The sequence below is a fragment of the Paroedura picta genome, chromosome 5, assembly GCF_049243985.1.
Source record: "Paroedura picta isolate Pp20150507F chromosome 5, Ppicta_v3.0, whole genome shotgun sequence".
Lineage (NCBI taxonomy): Eukaryota > Metazoa > Chordata > Lepidosauria > Squamata > Gekkonidae > Paroedura > Paroedura picta.
The window spans coordinates 98,374,636-98,395,994 of NC_135373.1; the positions used below are offsets into that span (position 1 = coordinate 98,374,636).

The window sequence follows — 21,359 nt, forward strand, 5'->3', positions numbered from 1 at the left end:
GTATTATCCCCTCACTGGGTCTTTTGCAAGCAAGTTGTTCAATCTCTTGTTTTTCTCTTCCTTGAGAAACTGATTGTTTAGGGGCCATTTTCACAGTTAAGTTTCCTCCAAAATAAAAACATGTGAGGTTATTTCTTGCAGCATATTTTCATTCTAGTCAAGAGCTTGTCAGCATGGCAGGCCAGGAGTGTAATTGAACTTCCCTCCTGATGTTCCTGCACGCCTTTCCTAAAGCCATCACAACATCTTGTTGCAATTATTTTTGCAATTTAATTACTTGTTGTGCTTTCTTCTCATTTGCTCTAAGCCTTTGCTCCTAAATATAATTTGTCCGTCGTTTTGTGTGAAGGTCATGTTTCCCTCCTGAAATAAATACAGGGTCTTGCCAAAATGAGGAGGCCAGTACAAAGGATATTTCTCCTCAGGCCTGTTAATTGGGGAAGGGGGGGTTCCAGGTACGCTTATTTAACTTCTCAAGAGGCCTAGAGCCCGGGGGATGTAGTGGCTAGAATGTCAGCCTAGGACAGGAGAGACTTGAGTCCAGACCTTCATGTTGTTTGAAGTTCACTGGGCAATCTTCGATCCATCCATCTCTCTCAGCTGAGCCGATCTTACGGAGTTGATGCGAGGACAAAACGGAGGCAGAGAGGGTCCTGCATGTTGCCTTGTACTCCTTGAGTGAAGGGGAGGATACAAAACATGACTGATACAGAATGAGGGTGAATACTAATTTGACTAGAGAGCAATTTGACTAAAGAGAAGAAAAGTGTCAGTCTCTGAAATTTGCATAACAATTGGTGGTAAGACAGACTAACTTCAGTTATTGAAAACGCCCTCCATTAGCCCAATTCACACTGCTTATCTCCTTCCTGTGATACAATGAAACTACCTGTTTAAGTTTCACAACCTCAATACCTTTGAAATTACCCCACCACTGATGAAAGGCAAAGTCCAAAGAGATCTCTTGTAGCTTTATTAGCTGCTTGTATATCACTTTGAATGTTACAAAAGTAGCTTGTAAATGAATCGCTGGTAGGGAAGAATTGAGTAGACATACCCTTTAATGTCACTGTAACATTATGATTATGATTGGGGAAGGAACTGGCAAACCACCCCGTATTGAGTCTGCCATGAAAAAGCTAGAGGGTGTCACCCCAAGGGTCAGACATGACCCGGTGCTTGCACAGGGGATACCTTTACCTTTACCTTTAACATTATAATATAAGGAGGACCCCTCTCACTTGCTCCTCTTTCCATCCCTAAAGCTACAGGTATGAAGTGGAGAGATGGGTAAATGTCTGTTAACTCTGTTATTTATACACTGTGTCATCTTCCTTGTTTGATGTAGGGGTTAGGAGTGAGGACTTCTAATCTGGCGAGCCAGGTTTGATTCTGTGCTCCCCCACATGCAACCAGCGGAGTGACCTTGGGCTCACCATGGTGATGATAAAGCTTTTCTGAAAGAGCAGTGATATCAGGGCTCTCTCACACTCACCCACCTCACAGGGTATCTGTTGTGGGGAGAGGAAAGGGAAGGTGACTGTAAGCCGCTTTGTGACTCCTTTGAGTAGAAAAAAGTGGCATATAAGAACCAACTCTTCCATCTTCTTCTTCTTCTTCTTCTTCTTCTTCTTCTTCTTCTTCTTCTTCTTCTTCTTCTTCTTCTTCTTCTTCTTCTTCTTCTTCTTCTTCTTCTTCTTCTTCTTCTTCTTCTTCTGCCTCCGTAAGGAAGGCATACTATAAATAACAGAAAATAAATAAATTTGCAGATGGGAGGGGATGTATGCAGTGCCCCCATTCCCTTTTCACTCTCTCACATACTTCCCAGTTGACAAGGGCACTCTCTTTCTCTGACAGAATGCAACAAGCACTGTTCATGTAACTTTAAAAAGAGATATATAGATTGGTGACTCAAGGGGAAGGCTTCAAGTGCCACAACTTTACTATAAATCTTTCAGACACAACTCAGCAGTACTAATACTGCTAGGCTGACGTTATCATTGTTGTGTTTGTGTGTTTGTGTGATTTAACGGAAAAAGCAGCTGTTCCCCTCAGAAAGGACCACATGCATGTGAAACAGCAGAAGGGATTCTTGGGTCCTCCAGTGACATGTCTGCTTGTTCCTCCCTCTCCCAAGATGTGCCCCACCTCTGTTTACAGCCTCGCATAGGTCACTTGTGCCCGTGGGAGCAGTCGCCAAGGAGCGGCTGGTGTCCCCTTGCATCTACCCTGGCCTGATGACAACTTGGCTGTTAGCCAGGACTCTGCACAGAGGACACGGAGTGTACTGGCAGAGTTGGCAAAGGTTCCATCCCAGTTTGCTTTGGGGAACTGTCAGGCAATTGTGGGGCTGGCTTTCAGGAGGAGTAAGGGCTGATTCACTCCTCCTATTCTCTCTCTCTCCCTCCCTCCCTCCCCTCCCCTTTTCTTTCTTTCCCTCTTGATGATCCCTCCCTTTCTCACTGGTGCAAAGGATTTTTTTTCCAGAAAGCACAGTGTCTCTGAGGAAGGGGGAGAGAAAGAGAGAAAGAGAGAAAGAGACTGGCTGCCTCCAGGATTCCTTTCGAGCCAAAATGGAAATGTAGTCCATGGTATTTTCAGCTCAGCTTTTCAAATGAAATTAGAATTACTTTTTAAAAAAAGGGATTGTGCGTCTTCAGCCTCCTGGAACCACAGAGGAAATTCAGAGACGGTCTTTGGACTTAGATGGTGCTGCACAGTTTTGGAATTCTCTTGTTTTTTTCTTGTTTTTAACTAACAGCTCCCATCTCACATCTTTTCCTTGTTGAGAGGGCTGGCTTTAATTGTGAGATTTACTCAGGAGAAAACAGTTTAGTGAGGAGAGGCTGAACTCCGTCTTCTCCGCTGGAAGTGGCAGATGGAGACGTGCTGCGCGTCCCACATTTCAACTGGGAAATTTTGAATCCCTCTTTTGTTGCCTTGCTGGACAAAACAAGGTTTTTTTCTGTTGTAGAAGTTAATCTCTGAAACAGGAGACCGTTTCAATGGTGAGCCAGGGTGGAATACGGATGGAACGAGGTTATATTTTTGGATTCTGTTGCCTGGTTCTGTTGGATCCAGGACAGGTTTGGACCGGAGCTCCCAAGACCCAGAAACCTAGGTTGGAAATGCAGATGCAGCTGAATGGCAATACCAGCTCAGTTCCTACCTCGGAGGATGCTGCGACGAACCCCACTGAGGCCGTTCCTGGGGGCGATCAGTGCCGTGGTTACTATGATGTTATGGGCCAGTGGGACCCTCCATTTAATTGCAATTCAGGGATCTACAAGTTCTGCTGTGGGACCTGTGGGTACCGTTTCTGCTGCCAGTTCACAACTGGGCGACTGGACCAAAGTGGCTGTTCCAATTATGGCACTCCACAATGGATCAGCATAGACCAACCACCACATCGAGTGGATGAGACCCCTGAGAATCCCACCAGGGACAAGACCAACATGATTGTATACATTATATGTGGTGTGGTGGCCATCATGGTACTGGTGGGCATCTTCACCAGGCTGGGGCTGGAGAAATCACAGAGCCCTCAGGCTGAGATGACCATATCCAGGTAAAACACCAGAAATTTATCTCCATCCCTCACCCTTTACTCCTTCTGCCCCTCCCCAAACTCTTCTTTTTTGTTCTGCAATAGATAACTGATTTGTCTTAACTGCCTCTTGTAGTTCAATTTTTCCTTCCAGATCAAAGTCTATAAAGTATGCCTGCATCTTTCTCTCCACTCGCTAGCCTCAATACTCTCCTTGCCTTCTGGTCTCAGGAAGACAAGGCAAAGGAAAGGTGATTTTAAAATATCTGGAGTGGTGAATTAAAAAATTAGGTGAATGGCTGGAAGTGGAGGTTGAAGGAAATAAAGCTTAGCAATAAATTCTTCTTGCTAGTTTTCTATAAAAGGTAGATACAGTGGATGAAACAAGCCTGAATCAATCAGTTCTGGGGCGCAACTGCATCAGGCATGTACACCATTCCTGAAAGTAAGGTTGGCAACTTAACTAGATGTTCATAGGTAAGATATGCATGATGGATATATGGTTCAGAAAGTATTTGGGTTTTCTTTCTCCCTACAGCCTGTTTTTGCAAGGAGGCATAAGAAACTTCATGGAGGTTTTTACTTGGTGCTGGGTGTCAATGAGAGGTTGTGCACACTTATGCATAAAGACTTTTGTGTGTCTTTGTGTGCATTTCACAGGATGCCATCGCACCCTTTTGCCAGCCAGAAAGTGCTCAACCAGGCAGGCTGAAAACACTGTAAAAATCAGCCCACAGAGAGAAAAAAGTTCAGAAAGGGTGCCTTTCCCCACAGCTTTGCTGCACCCAGGTGGCAGTCCTGGATGGAGAAGGTGGTTATCAAGGTATGGGAGGAGAAGACAGTGAGGATGGAAGTCAGAAGTGGCACCTTTGGAATGGTGTCTCCTCTGGGTTTACTTTCTCTGAACCACAATAAGCTCTGCCGAGTTCACTTGCCCCCTAATTGTAGTCTGTCCTGTCGTTCCCATCTGCGTATCTTGCTGGTGCACTTGCATTCTACGTTTCCCACTATGCCACCATCCAGCTCGCCTTTTAAGTTTTACTGTGCTGCTCTCTGTATTCTTTTGGATGGCATTTTGAACATAGTGGTCTTCTCCCCCACCCTCATTCTATGGCTTTGCTTTGACCCTCCCATTGGCTCTTTCTGCCACGGGGCGACATCTCCCTCTGCGGCAATCAGAGAAGGATTATGCCTCTCCATCAGAGGCAAAGTTGTGCCACTCAAGGCTATGTAGCACTTGTAGGTCACGATCAGCGGCTCCCACAACATGCTTAGCAACATGCTCAATAGTTTCATCAGTTGTTGTGGGAAGGGAATGTGGGAGCTCAAGCGTGATTAAATGGAATATGGAAGAGTTGGGAGGGAGAGCTGGGGGAAGCGGGGAGGGAAGTACGCCAGCCAGCTCTTTGTAACGCTTGTGCTTCATCTGGTCCTGTGCCGGGGTTAGGGCACAGGAGGTTCACCTGATGTTTTGTGGCAACAGTAGAGAAGAAAACATGGCACAGCCTACAGAACTGCTTGCCTAGCTGAAGAGTCTCTGTTAGTCCTTTGGCATCCAGGAAGGTGTCGAGGTGACAGTGTGTCACCCGCTGATGGGCTGAAGAAGACTGCCAAGGCATCCAGTGCAGATGGCCCTGGGACATCTCACTCAGCCTGAATCCTCTGACCAGCTGCTCCACTGACTCCTACAGAGCAGCAAACAAGCAGAAGGCAGCTGAAGAGCTCCAGCTAGGTTATAACACCAGACCCAAGGCTGTTATGTAGGGTCTCACCCTCTGCATCTCAGAAATCGCAGTGGCAGTGACCTATTTAGCATTCCACCCGCAGAAAAGGTCTCCACCAAGGGCACCCAAGTGTCCACTTGAGACACATTGAGGAAATTAGCCTAATAGGCCATTCTGCCTGTTTAGCATATACCCTTGTGCTGCAAACTGCTTTTCTAACGAAGCGTGTATGTCTTTGGATGTAACATCCCTCATGTTATTGTAGCTGGTCAAAAGGTCTCATTCCAGAAAGATGGAATCAAGTATGTTGTGAAACTGACCTCTGCGTTTCATATTAGATGCAAGGGCCCTAATTCTAGCCTGCCAGAACACCAAGTAAGATTTTCCCAGGCTTCTGTTTGCTTCTCCTGGTGATGCTGGCAATGCATAATAGTGGAGCATTTTAATTCCAGGTGAGTGATTTTGTTGTGTATCATCACAACAACATAAAACATAGTATAAAAGTAATACAAAGTATATCCGATATAAAATACAACGTTCAGATTAAAACAAAGATACCAGAGTCTTGCAATAAAACAGTGTGAGACCAACAGGAAACCCGAGGTTCTGTGAGGCTGATATATACCTGCTACACGTTTGGTGTAAAAACTTTTGCTCTCTTGGATCACAGCTTCCTAACAGCCAGAGCAAAGAATGCGGCTACATTAGTTATGGCAGGTAACAGAAATGAGGGGTCTTTAGTATTTGAAGGAAAAGTTGCTCGAACTAGACAAGTTCTAGATCTTGTCTAGAAATCTGATTCTGGTTTCTTTAAAAAGAGGGCAGTATAATACACAACGTTGTATGTCCTCTGGAACTGGAGCATCACATAAACAGAGGCATAATTCTTTCAGAATCTGAGCAAACCTTCCTGTAAGAAAGGCTGGAATCACAGCAAGGTCTGGAATCGCAAAGTGGCAAAGGCCAATCTCAGATGTTCTGAAGTGATATTAACCTGATATGGAGCTCTTTCATGATTGGTCTTAATTAATTTAAACAAAGAGGAGAAGAGTGATTTAATTACACCCTTCATATAAGAATACAGAAAAGAGACCCGTTAGATCCAAGGGTTTATCTGGTCTAGCATCCTATGTCCTGCCAGGCAGATGTTTCTAGAGAGCCCATACTAGCAGCCTGTGGAAGTATTAGCTCAGTATCAAGCACCTGAACTGTCACAGCTAGCAGTCATTCACATACAGGCAGCATCAGCATTGCTGGTGGGTGTAGTAGCTGCCAGAGTCCTGGGCTCCTGTCAGAGTTCACCGCTGCCAAACCCTGGCCATCCATCTTCCTTGATGCCTGTGTGCCTACCCTTCCCTTGTCTACTTGTAAATAAATGCTCTGTCACCCACGTTCCTGGCTGCATATGCTGCCCCGCTGAGCCAGGTAAGGGCTTGTGGCTGGTACACATCAACAACACTCCTAGTGGCCACGGCAGCAGCACTTTGAGCCACAGGCACCACCCAGGGCCCATAGTTGGGGAAAGGGAGTGCTGGTTGCATGGGTGGTTGCGACCACAGAAGGTTGGGAGACCTTGCAAGCAATCAAGGGAAGGATACACCGGTAGGTGGGAACATGCAGTTGGGGGCAAGAAGGGGGTCTGATGCTAGGCACAGGGGTCTTGAGCTCTCTTGGTGCAGGGTCCCAGGGTAAGAATATCCTCCATAAATTGTCTTGTGGTAGCGAATTCCATGAGTGTACATTTACCATGACACAATATCACTATTGTGGTGGTCCCCATAAATTTACACATACACACCACCTCTCAAGATCCCCACAGGATCCCCACAACGTTTTATTATTGTAAACTGCTCCACGCCTGTTCATGGGGAGGGTCAGTATGAAAATCAAATTATAAAAAACTCCTTTTGCTCCAGAACAGACATTTGCCTCCAACAGCAGGTATGGGTCTAACAGGATCCTGAAGCCACAAACTAGCTCCTTCAGGAGGAAGGATAACCCATCCAGAACCAGCTGACTTCTTCACTTCTCATCAGCAATACTCTCAAGATGCAGTAAGCCTCAGTCTTGTCTCAACTGTACAATTTTTCTGAGCCAGGATTTAAGGACAGGATTAGCATTTGAAACCAAAAATGCGTATGCACTGAATAGCTGGTGAAGTCTTCCCTTCCTCACCGCTTCTAGCCATGTATTATGCCTGAAGGATGCTGGAAAGCAAAGAAGGAGAAACAGATATGGGCCAGGAGCAAGAATCAGTAATAGCAAAGATTTTATCGGACAACAGTGAAGGGATCATGAGATCCCTTCTGCCGTGAGGTAATTATGTTGGAGAATGAAGGAGCGAGAATGATATCGATGAGAGATTTATGCCCTGTTCATCTTGGATATGTAAAGATTTCAGTTTGTTGCTTGAAGGTTTAGAAATGCCAACCATCCCTGCTCTACACCCAAACGTACACTCCAACCTATCCGTGCTAATGCCATGTGCACTACTTCAGTTAGCTTTATATTTACCAGGGATGTATCTCACCAGGTAAATTCAGGGTTGCCTTGGGAGAAAACAGTGAAATAATATATTGTTGTTTCTTCAGTTGGCTGTGTTAATCAAGCTAATCCCAATGGCTTGGATTACGGTAAATATAATTACATTTCTACACCGGTCCTCCTCTCGACAAGTATATTTTGGCATATCTGTCACAGAACCACGTGTCTGAGGAGGCCTGCCCAACCCTTTTAGAGAGGGTTTCACCCACTCCATCTTTTTCATCGGGGCTGTGACAAGATTTCCTAAAATGACACCAACTTTTTACAGCTAGGTTATTTTTATATATTTTTTTTTATTTTCATAAAGATAAAAATATAGAAAAAGGACAGATAATATAAATTGTTAATACAAAGAAAAATAGATTATGCTCTTCATTTGTTATACTTAAATCCCCTCTGTTAAGTGTCCCCTTTTAGTTTATCTTCTTAAATAGTTCATATAAGGGCCCCATTGTTCTTGAAACATCTCTTCTGTTTTTCCATTAACTATCAGTGTCAGTTTGGCCATCCTTGCAAGTCCGCTAGTTTGTTCAACCAGTCTCCTATCGAAGGTAATTCTTGTGTTTTCCATTTCTTGGCCAAAACTAGTCTTGCTGCCACCGTCACATAGAAGAATAAACTTTGAGCTTGGGCAGGGAGGCACTGTGGAGATATACTTAATAATATAGATTCAGCTTTCATAGGAAATCTGAGACCCCACATTTTCTGCACAATGGTGTGAACTTTTTCACATTTCCACCACATATGAAAAAAAGAACCTACTTGGTCACCACATTTCCAACATTTGTTATCACAGTTTTTAGCAATTTTAGCAATCACTTTTGGTGTCACATACCACCTGTAAACGGTAATGACTGGAGAAGGCACTGGCAAACCACCCCGTACTGAGTCTGCCATGAAAATGCTGGAGGGCGTCACCCCAAGGGTCAGACATGACTCGGTGCTTGCACAGGGGATACCTTTACCTTTACTACCTGTAAAATATTTCATACCAGTTTTCTTTAAGTATTTGACTGTTAGTATACTTAGGGATTCTAGACCATGCTAGTTCCCATTATTCTATTGTCATATTTGTCTCAATATTTTGCAACCATTTAATCATACATGGCTTAACCCGTTCCATTTCCATCTCATACCTCAATAACAATTTATATATTTGTCCCTGCAAGAGAGGCTTATCTTGAATTACTAAATTTTCAAATTCTGGTATTGAAGCCCCTGGATTTAATGGTTGCTGAAACTCTGCTTTGAATCTAAATAGTAATTGGTTGTACTCTAACCATTGAATTTCTACTTCTTTTTTCTTTATTGTTTGCATATCCTTAAACTTGCAGGTTTTAGATAATCTTTGAACTGAAGACAGGTCAGCCTTTTCTGTTGAACTTTGCCAAAGTATGCTTCAGTTGGTGATTTCAATATTGATAGTCTTTTGTTATACCTTGACCATACATTCAAAAGTCCACTGATCCAAGTATTTACGGCTAGGTTATGATCCCTTCCAGAAGGAGGAGTTGCCCCTGCAAAGGAATTTGAGGTTGGCACATTCTCTGAGTAGAGCCACAGAGCCCCAATCTCACTTGGTGCTGGGTCCTTCTGCCTGTCCCGTAATCTCTTCTCCTAGTTTTAGAGTGGTTGGGCATGTGGGTGACTTTCAGCTTGCATCATCATAACCATCTAGGGCACTTAAATAAAGGATAGTGTTTTTATTGCTAACACATAATAGATAGCAAAGAGAACAATGAATTGGGCGGGGGAAGCCTCATTAAAACCTCTTAACTTTTCTGCCAGCTCCCCAATGGTGTTACTATGCTAGAATTACTAAGTTGGGATACAATTACTTACATCTCCACTGGTAGCTTGATAGACAGAGATTTCCCCTGACATTTTCATAGGCAAACCTTTCGTTCCTTGAGAGGAACCTGGGCAAAGGGGGGGGGGGTAAGCTTTTAGACACTTCCTGTTACAGATGCAGCTTGCAACTATAAATAACTTGACATATCAAAAATGGATCAAGAAATCCTTTTCTGCCTCATATAATCTTTGAGTATGCGAATGCGTGGAGAGGGAAACAAGACTGAAATTATGTGAAACGGTTTCAGCACTGGAAATATTGTCTATTACGTGACATATTTCATAATTATAAAAATAAGTTACTATAAAACTTGCTTTAAAAAAATCCCACTTGATCCCAAAATGCCAAAATTGCAGCAAAATTGGTCTTCATGTGCATATGTGTGCAGCCATACAATGCGTGCACCATTTAAAGCACTCTGTTCTCCAATAGAGGGAGGACATGCTACAATAGGGCAAGGCCAGCATATGAAGAAGAAGAAGAAGAAGAGTTGGTTCTTATATGCCGCTTTTCCCTACCCGAAGGAGGCTCAAAGCGGCTTACAATTGCCTTCCCTTTCCTTTTCCCACAACAGACACCCTGTGGGGTGGGTGAGGCTGAGAGAGCCCTGATATCACTGCTTGGTCAAAACAGCTTTATCAGAGCCATGGCGAGCCCAAGGTCAACCAGCTGGCTGCATGTGGGGGAGTGCAGAATTGAACCTGGCATGCCAGATTAGAAGTCCACGCTCCTAACCACTACACCAAACTGGCTCTTAATATGCTACCTTTATCAGCCAAAAGACCACCGTATCTCATTTCAGTTGGTGGGCAGCCTTCTGACTGCAGGATTGGTTCCATGTTAGCCAATGGGCCTTCCTTATGGCAGGGGCATTGTCTCCCCAGTCCTCCTACACCACACTGCTGCCATATCCAGCTCCGGTTTTATGATATGTGACAACTAGGTACGTTATTGGTATGCTACATGGGAGAATGCTGGATGTTCCTGGACCCAATTGCATGAATCCACTTGCTGGGCAGAGGGAACATCTGGAAGCAGTTTGCCCCTCGAGTGTCATGCCACCAATGGTGAGGCCACGGCAGCAGGGCAGCCCTTCCACCCAGCCCCATGCAGTTACTTGACAGCATTGACTCTTACAGGAGCAAGTCACGGGAAGCACACAGAAATCTGCAGTTATGAAATGCATCAGATACACATGGGTTGTGAGGGGAGAGGGGGGGGCACGATAAACCCATGCAGTGTTAAAATGTAACTGTCCAATGTAGAATTATACAACATATACCACCAAGAGATTCCAATTGGATATAGCCTTTTTTTGAAGTAAAAACACGCTGATTGCATGGCCTATGACCAGAACAGCTTCATTCGGCCACTTGGAATTGTGCAGTGTGACAGATCTGCATGGCTGCAATTTACATTGCATTGTAGCTGCTGGTATGATGAACATCCAACATTTATATTTATGGCAGAGTTATTGCACATTGGTGGAATTCGTCCAGTAAAAAGAATTGTTTTGAATTTAGCTTCCTCTGCTCCAAATGCACAAAAAGGTGGCTGTAAATTGGGATTTTTGCCAAGCAGACACCGCCACACAATTTCTGCTTGTTCAGCCGATAGATTCTTCACAGCATAACTTCGAAGAAGCAACCTGCTTGCTGGAGCAATTGTTCCGCTTACATTTCTCTCACATTGTTTCTCTGTGCGTCTAAGTTAGCTGGATGCAGGGGAAGACAGATCTCCTGAGCCTTTAACAGTTTGGCAAAAGTGTTTGGTAAGTGTGGCTTGTCAGGCAAAGGTGCGACAAGATTCACCTGCCCAAACTCCTGCAACCTACAATTCTTAAAGATACAGAAGCTGTGACTTTCCTTGCGTGTATTTATTTTGTTATTTAAAACACTCTATGCCACTTTCCCACACAATCAGGGTTCACAGGACAGTAAACATAAAAACATTAAAACGTTTAGACAATTACAAATACAGCCAAAATGATAAAATCCAGTTAGGTGTGTAAAATGCCATCAAGTCACAGCCAATCTCAGCAAGGAGCTTTTGAGCAGCAGAGTTAGGTTTTCTGTTTTTCACTGCTTTCCTCTGCAGTCTTCCTCCCTGGTGGTCAAAGGAACTAATCCATCTTTTGTCCTTTGCTAATATAATTTCTGATCCAGAATCCAAGAGGTCTCCTTTCCAAGGAGACTGCTTAGTTTCCAAGTTCTGAGGCAATCAGGCTTTACCTGGCCAGCTTTTTGTAGTGCTGACTTCGAATCTGGCAAGCTGGGTTTGATTCTGCACTCCCCCACATGCAACCAGCTGGGTGACCTTGGGCACTGATAGAGCTATTCTGACTGAGCAGTAATATCAGGGCTCTCTCAGCCTCACCCACCCCACAGGGTGTCTGTTGTGGGGAGAGGAATGGGAAGGCGACTGTAAGCCACTTTGAGCCTCCTTCGGGTAGGGAAAAGTGGCATATAAGAACCAACTCTTCTTTTTCTTCTTCTTCTTCTTCCTGTGAGAAAAAGAAACCTTGTGAGAGTTTCTTATAGGCCGCTTTTAGAGAAAAGCGGCCTATAAGAACCAACTCTTATTATTATTCCCTCCAGGAATAGAATTAATAACACATAAACAAACAACACTAGAAGGAGGGCCAGTAACTGCTTTGCAGGTATGCCAGATGTAACAAAAAAAATCTTCACCTGTTGGCAGAAGAAGAAGAGCTGTTTTTAATATCCTCTTTTCCTCTCCCAGAAGGCATCTCAAAGCAGCTTACCATCCCCTTCCCTTCCTCTTCCCTACAACAGACACCCTGTGAGGTAGGTGAGGCTAATCTTCTGACTGGACTGCTCAGTCAGAACAGCACTATCAGGGCTGTGATGAGCCCAAGTTCACCCAGCTGGCTGCATGTGGAGGAGTGGGGAATCAAACCTGGCTTGACAAAATAGAAGCCGCCGCTCTTAACCACTACACTCCCACTGATACAGGAAGAGAGAAGAATTTTCCTGGGGAGGGAATTCCAAAACTTTGGTGCCACGACAGAGAAGGCCTTTTTTCAGATTTCTACCCATCTATCATTGGACTGTCAGAACACTGAAACAAGGCCCAAGGGATGATTGAGTAGGTAAATTTGCATGGGAGAAGACAGTCCATTAGGTATGTTAGTCCCAATCCGTATGGGGTTTAAAGGTCAATACCAGCACTTTGAATTGAGACCACAAACAAATTGGAAGTCAGTGCAGGTGGAACAAAACTGGAGTGATAATAGCCCCAATAACCCACTCTGATCACAATATTTGTTACCTTATAGTCTTCAAGAGCAGCACATTTCAATATTCAAATGTAGATGTGACCATCACAGTGGCAAGTTCCTTTTTGCCTAGAAAGAGCTGCAGCTGGCTCACCCACTAAAGCTTCAGAAAGGCACCCCTGGCCAGAGCTGCCACCTGTTTATCCTGTACCCTGTGTGTAGTGATTAATTTATTCATTCCACATTTAACATTAAACTGGGAGATCACAAAAGGAGAAGAATCAGGCAACCCAGATATGTAGGAAAAAAATACATTTTGGTAAATTAGCCAAAAAAAAAAGAAACCACAAAAGCAGACAGATAAGGACCAAATATGCTTTAGAAGAGATGAGCTTAGAAAAAGAACATGTGGAGAGTAGAAATCAGTTCAAGCCCTAAGAGTCCAGAGGATGCTGGAAGGAGGATTCTGAGAGGCAGGATTTCTAACCCCATCCCTAAAAAAAACACACACACATACAAAAACACACAATTCTTTGTAGGTGACCAGCTTGTCCTTAGCAGTTATTTTTCCCAGTTAAAATTAGGGCAAATTCAGTTTAAACTATCTACCAAAGCTCCATCCAAACCTACCCTCCTCCATACACACACACCGAAAACTGTTACTCTTTGGTGGTGGTGAAAGGAAAGTGACATCAAGTGACAGCTGACACATGGCAACCCTCAAGGGGTTTTCAAGGCAAGAGATGTCCAGAGGTGGTTCGCCATTGCCAGCCTCTGCACCCATCCAAATACTAGCCAGGGCTGATGCTGCTTAGCTTCAGAGATCAGGCAAGATTGGGCTAGCCTGGGCTATCCAGGTCAGGGAATCCTTTCAAAGGTGAGTAATTGCATTCCTAAAACAATTCACTTTGGCATAATCCTGTTAGCTACACAGGAATTATCCTGAAATGCTTGATGTGTGAATCACAGTTTATTACACTTTTTAAATGCAGGGGAAAATGCAGTTAAAATCCATTCTTGCTGGTCAGATTCACACTTCTCCGGTTTCAGAAATGACTAATCATACTCTTCCCAGGGATTTACTTTATCCCACTCCATGCTGCAGGCTAGCCTTGTCTTGTGGTCAGTATATGAATGGGAGACCACCAAGGAAGTCTGGGGTCATTACGCAGGGGGAGGCAATGGCAAACCACCTCTGAATGTCTTTTGCCTTAAACTCTACAGAGTTGCCATAATTCAGCTGCGACTAGACAATAAAAATTAAAATGCTATAGCTCTACTCCCGAGATAAGTGATGTATTGGGGAGTAGTCCTGCAATCCCCTCCGGTGCCAGAGAAAGTGGGTTAAATGCATGCTTGTTTAAGCTTCAAGGAAAACAGGGAACCGGCCAACTGACTCTTGGAATACACAGTGGTTGAGCTGTAGATCATGACTAGGTGTGTTGGCAGAGCTGGGCAAGCCAAAAGACAAAGAAGGAGAGCCAGGATTTACTTGCTACTTGGGGCCATTTGTAGAAGCCATTTGTGGTAGCATGGTAGGAGAGAACTCGAGAGATATAGCAGCCTTACAATTGACACCTATGACTGATTTTGCAGATTATCTTGCTTAAATTAATGCCCTTCTTTTACTATTGCTTTTTATCTGCCCACAAAGGAATTCCAGTTCTTATTAATAAATGTATATATACCCTTTTCCTTCTAATCTTACCCCTTCTTCCCCTTGGGAATCATTAATTGTGTATTAAAAAATCCTTGTGGATATCTGTGATTGGCAGGCAATCCAAAGACTGGATCGACCAAGCCTGGTATAAACACAAATAAACAAAAGATCTCTGTGAGTTAGCAAATATATTCTGCAAGTTGGGACTGATCTCTTGACTTAAAGCTGTCAAGGGAAGTGCTGGAAAGGAAATCTGGAATTCTAAGTGAGCCTGCCTTTGTTAGTTTCTGGCCAGTAAAACACCAGTTCTAGTTGGGAGCCCTAGCTGTACTTTACGAATACATTGAACAGAATGATAAAACCCCAGTAGTGTTTGGGGAGCAGCCTTGATTACATCTTGAACAGCTTTGCCTTAGAAGAATGTCTTGGGCTTGTCATTTGTATAAATGCCCATGGCTTGCTGTCGAGCTCTGGGGCGAATGCAGATGCCATGTCTCATCAAGCCGCCGTATGTTCTTGTTGGCACTCTGTGCCTGTCTACTTGCACCACTGACGACAGCTTGCTGGTAAATTACACCACCAGTTTCCTAACAAAAATGTAGGCAGAATCACCTTGGGATAAGTGGATTTATGAACGCTGGCAAAAGCACCTATCAGGGTCATCTAACCCTTAATAAGTGTTTGCCAATGGTAAGTTACCATCCTTTTTCTTGCTTACTCAGCTGCTGATCTAAAGCAATCAGCTATGAGACTAGTTCAACAAGGGCACATATGTCCAGAATCTATTAGCCAGTGAACTAGAGAGGCATTACAGTTCTGGATAATCAGTAAAACAATTCTTAGCCTTTGTTTGCATCTGGACCAGTTTCGATTGGACATATTGGTGCACTCTTGTGTGATTTCAACATTAAGTAAACCAACAGATCTTTGGGGGTGATTTACATTTATGCACCAGATAACACTGTATGATATAGCACATGACTATTGCAGCACCAGAATGGCTGCGGGTTCTGTCATGAGGCACTGAAGGAATGAGTGGATGTTTTTCTCAGTGCTCAGCGACAGAATATGCTTATATAAATGTGGCAAGGATTTGTGTGAAAATCTGATAAAGGCCACTTCTTCGTTATGATTAAAATGTATTTGGAGGGAGCATGTTTCATGGCAGATATATCAGAAGAGATGGACAGAATTCTTCACTGGACAGCCTGGCAAGGATTCATGTGCTACTTTGAAACTTGCTACCTCCTCACATTTTTATTTATTGTGTTTATTTTAAAATATTCAAAAATGTCTTGTTTCCCAGTATGACCATTCAGCCCGGGCTAAAGTGTCCTTTCCTTAACGTTCCTGCTTTCTCTCCCCACATTGCATCTTCACTGTCTTCTTCTGTTCTCAGGTTTAATTTCTCTTCATTCTCTGATTCCGATTGTTCCCCTTGGAAGATCTTTTCCTCGTAAAACTATATTTGCTTATGAGATGGGTGGGTAGCAGAACAATGGCTGGAAGCATTTATGTTCTTGCCTGTGCTGAGACAGGAGAAAGAGTTTACTTTCCTCAGCAAATGCTACACTTATTGTGCTTGTTTTGGCTCCTGCTCCATTTGTTTTGCCAAGCCTAATGCCTTTCTGGAGCAGCAGATAGAAAAGTAGGTTTTGGTGGGATCACAGAGGAATGGAAGAAGTAAGCAAGGAGGTCCCACATGCAACCAGCTGGGTGACCTTGGGCTTGCCACGGCGCTGATAAAGCTGTTCTGACCGAGCAGTGACATCAGGGCTCTCTCAGCCTCACCCACCTCACAGGGTGTCTGTTCTGGGGAGAGGAAAGGGAAGGCCCTTTGAGTCTCCTTCGGGTAGGGAAAAGCGGCATATAAGAACCAACTCTTCTTCTTCTTCTTCTTCTTCTATGATAAAGGAGGTAGGACTAGGAAAGTATTTCAAATATCACATTTGTCAAAAGGGGCCACATGATGAGGAGACCAATTTTATATAAATATAAGCTCCAATGAATGTATAACATTTTTCTTCAATATTTATGTAATTTCTGGAGAGAGACCAGAAGCAGCAGTTCATTAGGAGGCTCATAAATTAGTTGAGCTTTTATTTAGCACTTCAGACTCAGCAGAAGTCTTGGCTCACAGAAATGTGTATTATGCCCAAGATGTCTGTTATAAAAACCCATTCCAATTTATGGTGAAAAGTTTCCATCCACACAGGGTTCTTCATAGCAAATATTCAAAATCATTAGTCTGGCTCTCATGTTGAACTACTGGGTGTGTTTTCAGAATTTGTAGTGTCTAAATCAACGTGAGAGTTATTGCTGGTCAATTAACTGGGGCTTTTGATTTAACTGTGCATCTAGAATACAATACCAAAATGTCAAAAAATAAATCTGACATGCTTGTTCATGAGATTGTTGTACATTTCAGGTTCAAATATACTCACACTCAACTCCAACACTAATTCTTTGGGGTGGAGGATGCAATGAGAGCTATTTTAAAAAGTGCAACATCAGAATGAACGTTGGCAGGACACATTCAGGATCCAAGCCGGTGCTTCAAATATGAAATCCAGCTTGATCTTGGCCAGGCAAGATGTAATTGTAGACCTATCTCCCAACAATGAAAGGTGCTTTGTAAGAAATATCTTAATCCTTGCAGCCCTTCTGAGTATTTTTAAAAATGATACAAAAGCTTCCAAATATTGTGCTTTACCTGTACAGTTTTTGGAGATACTTACAGCACTGTCAAGTTGATGCAGTTATGAAGGCTAGTTTAGGGTTGCATTTGCCTTTTTAATGTCGTGGAGCTAGAGTGCTTAGAAATTTTCTATGAAGCTACCATATAGTAAAATGGAAAATAAATAAAATAAGGGATGCATGGCAGCCATTCACTAGATCTAAGATCTGTATGGATAACAATGCGACACCCAGTAAAGTACTGAGATTCCAACAAGTGTACACATCAAAAGAACACCATACAACATAGGCCTCGAGGCTCAGCTCCAGAACCAGCTTGCGGTGCTCCAACCAAACATTCAAAACGAAGAGCTTATAAGCACCTGTGGAGCTGTATTTCCCTCAGCAATGAAAAATGAAAACATCCCTTCTGGACCAGCAACTTCCCAAAAGGTTTTGTCGTAATGCACCTTTGATTTCAGAAATTACCCTATCAGTGCTGTCCAGTTGATTGCTGCCATGAGATTCTTTGGTCAGAAGTGAAAGAGGAAAGAAGTTGTTAAATATGTTGTTGTCAGGGAGCAGCTGTTGTACCCCCTGCTTTGCAAGGCACTGGGGTCTTGTGTTCAGAGGCAGAAGGGGGGGTGTGGCTAGCAGCAATGCCTGCATGAGGACAGGGGAGCTGTGATCAGACCAGATGGCCTCATCATGCAATGCCAAGAAGCCCGGCAGCAAAAGGTGGCAGGGATAGTAACCAGTCCCTGAACATATGGCCTGGGCTCTCAGGCAGACTGTAGCATATCTGTTCAGGGGGCAACAACACATCATGGATGGGGCTATGTGAGGAATCACAGTCTTCCAAATAAGGTCAGCCTGACTGTCCTGGGGTGGGTGCCTGAGTGGGAGACATTCACTAGGTCTAAATTCTATAGGGGTAGCAATATTAAAAGAGTTCAGAAAAATCCATAGCGGTGGGAAAAAAATAGTAATGTGACTCACTCTCAGAGCTCTCTCAGCCCCACCTACCTCATGGGGTGTCTGTTGGGAAGAAAGGGAGGGTAGGCAATTCTAAGCTGCTTTGAGACTCCTAAAGCTGGCCTCATAACTGGCAAACCTGAAAGCAAAATCGTACCACAGAAAATGATCAGACATCCCCATGGGAAGAGTAGCAGAAAAGTACATTAGGGAGTGACATCCATTTAGCTAGTCTTGTACTGTATGGATTTGATTTTAACACCCAATTAGAAGGCACTATGTCCCAAACTTGCACTTAAAGATTGTGGTGGCCTGTTTTAAAGATTTCGTTGACAAAGTGAGTAGGCTCCTGTACAAGGCTGCACTAAAGGGAGGGATTTAACAGAATAATCAAGCTATATTTACTGAGAAGAACCAAAGCACCATAAGCAGTCAAATATTCAAGCAGGCTTTTCACACTAAAGTACAAAAATATCTTCATCCAGCATCCATGTTCTTATACCATTTGCATGGAATAAGAACATAAGAGCTCTGATGGACCAGGGGTAGTCAACTGCGGGCTTCCAGATGTCCATGGACTACAATTCCCATGAGCCCATGAGAATTGTAGTCCATGGACATCTGGAAGGCTGCAGTTTGACCTACCCCTGCTGGTCCAGCATCACACACAGTGACCAACCACTTCCTTGGGAGGTTCAACAACAGGGCATTGAGATCAAGGCCTTCCCTGATGTTGCCTCCTGGCTCTGGGGTTCAAAGGTTTATTGTCTCTGAATGTGGACGTTCCCTCCCAGTTACCATGCCATTGATAGACTTATCATCCATGAATCTATCTAATCCCCCTCATTATTATTATTATTATTATTATTATTATTATTATTATTATTATTATTATTATTATTATTATTATTATTATTATTAAGGCAGGCTTAATCCCCACCTCTATCATCCCCATTCCCCTACCGTTTGTGGTAGTTTTCATGAGTCTCAGCTCACTTCTTCAGATATGCAGATTGAATGTCCTATCTATCTTCTTGGGGAGTGGAGTTGTTTCAGAAGCTGAATGACAATAGCCGTTGTGATTGGATTAGGTGTGAAATGCAGAGGGGTACTAGGCATGGAGAAATCAGTACAGGTAATGGGGGAGGGCTTTGTGTCTGAAGTACATTTCTGGATTAGATTGGAAGGGAGAGAGAAGACATGAGGCAGAGAAGGAAGCATGTAAGAACAAACAGAAAAGAAAGATTTCATTGTCTGGAATAGCCTCCTTTGTCTCTTCTATAAAATAAGCCAAGGCCAGGCATTGTAGTACTGTGACTGGATTAAGATATTTTAGAATAATAGTTACAAATCTCACTGTGCCAGAGTCATCTCTGTAGGTTTGCCCATTTGCGCCATGGCTGCACTTTTCCATGGCCCAACTAGCCAATCAGGACATTCCATGATTAACAATGAATCATGCAAGCCCAGTCCATTCCTTTCAGTTTCCTCTGCCTTGAATACACACCCTCAGACTGTGATTCAGACCTGGATGGGCCTGACCTTTCTAAGATCTTCAGATATGCAGGCTGCTCACAAGCTGAAAAGGGGTAACAATTGGGGTCACAAAATGATCATGACAACCATGCTTTGCTACAGGACATTTCAACAAGAATTTCTGGATGATATTTCAGTGTCCCCTCAGTGTTTTCCTGCACCATTAAGAGTAGACTAAAAATTATCATTTATAGTACTAGAACTTTGAAATTTACATCATGTGCATAATCTTAACTACCACTGACTAAAGATACAAAAAGATCATTGCTAAGGTGCATAGATTCAGTTTTGGCAGTGCTGTTAAACTTACCGAGAGACTGACAGTACAAGTTTAACATGATAGATTTGATTCCTGAACAAGATTATTTTATTCAAATTGAAGATTTTCAAAATCTGAATTCTTCAGGATCAGTGCCATGGGGCGCAGATGGAGCCTCAGGCACGGCATGTCCCTGTATCCTTAACACAACATAAGACCGATCACTGTGCTTATGAAATGTATTCCCATTATAAAATCCCCTCAGCTCAGACAGTTTCTGCAAGTTTTTGAAAAGATTCATTTTATTTAAAGCAGTTTTATACAGCTTTTCTTGAAACTCTAAGTACCAGAAATGATACCATTCCCTTTATCATTAGGGGATTTAGGATGAATCATAGCTAAGTGGTTCACCACCTGAAGCCTACAGTTCCAGGGAAGGTTACCTGCAAAATCTTATATATTTTATATTTATATAAATCTTTATATTTATTTTATTATTAAGGGGCCAAGGGACCAAGCCCTATGATGATAGGTTGAGGGACTTGGGAATGTTCAGCCTGGAGAAAAGGAGGTTGAGAGGGGACATGATAGCCCTCTTTAAGTATTTGAAAGGTTGTCACTTGGAGGAGGGCAGGATGCTGTTTCCGTTGGCTGCAGAGGAAATGACACACAGTAATGGGTTTAAACTTCAAGTACAACGATATAGGCTAGATATCAGGAAAAAAATTTCACAGTCAGAGTGGTTCAGCAGTGGAATAGGCTGCCTAAGGAGGTGGTGAGCTCCCCCTCACTGGCAGTCTTCAAGCAAAGGTTGGATACACACATTTCTTGGATGCTTTAGGATGTTTTGGGCTGATCCTGCGTTCAGCAGGGGGTTGGACTAGATGGCCTCTATGGCCCCTTCCAACTCTATGATTCTATGATTCTATTTAATTTTTATGCTGCTGCTCCCAGACCAGCTGGCCTGGCTTTGTTTGGAGGCCACTGAGTTCTGTCTTGGTAATTCACAGCATTCCTTGTAGAGAAGTTGTGACTATCACTGCAGAAATTTTGATGTTTCTAGATACATAAATAATGCTTAGGATACTTATGGGGAAAGTCTAGTTCTACCTCCCACATTTTTGATACCCTGAAAGTCTTTAAACTCCTACATCCTAAATCTGTTTACTTGGAAGCAAGCCCTCCTGAGATTGGTGGACATATGCCCAAGTAAATGGCCACAATTGAGGCATTATTATTCATTAAATGGCTCCATTAACTCATATATAGGTCTTAAGTATATTTATATGAAAATAATTTCCCTTTGTGTCAGCTTAGACCTGCCACCTTAACAAACATACTGTGAAGA

General features: G+C 43.3%; 1 protein-coding gene across 1 annotated transcript in view; it reads left to right on the top strand.

Annotated features, from left to right (window-relative positions):
* Positions 1 to 2,396: 2,396 nt before the first annotated feature.
* The window catches only part of SHISA8 (shisa family member 8), a 33,098-nt gene continuing 14,135 nt past the window's right edge, over positions 2,397 to 21,359 (top strand). The window contains exon 1 of the mRNA XM_077339353.1: positions 2,397 to 3,568. Coding sequence (XP_077195468.1) covers positions 3,006 to 3,568 — 563 coding nt within the window. The 5' untranslated portion in view covers positions 2,397 to 3,005. The remainder of the gene's footprint in view (positions 3,569 to 21,359) is intronic.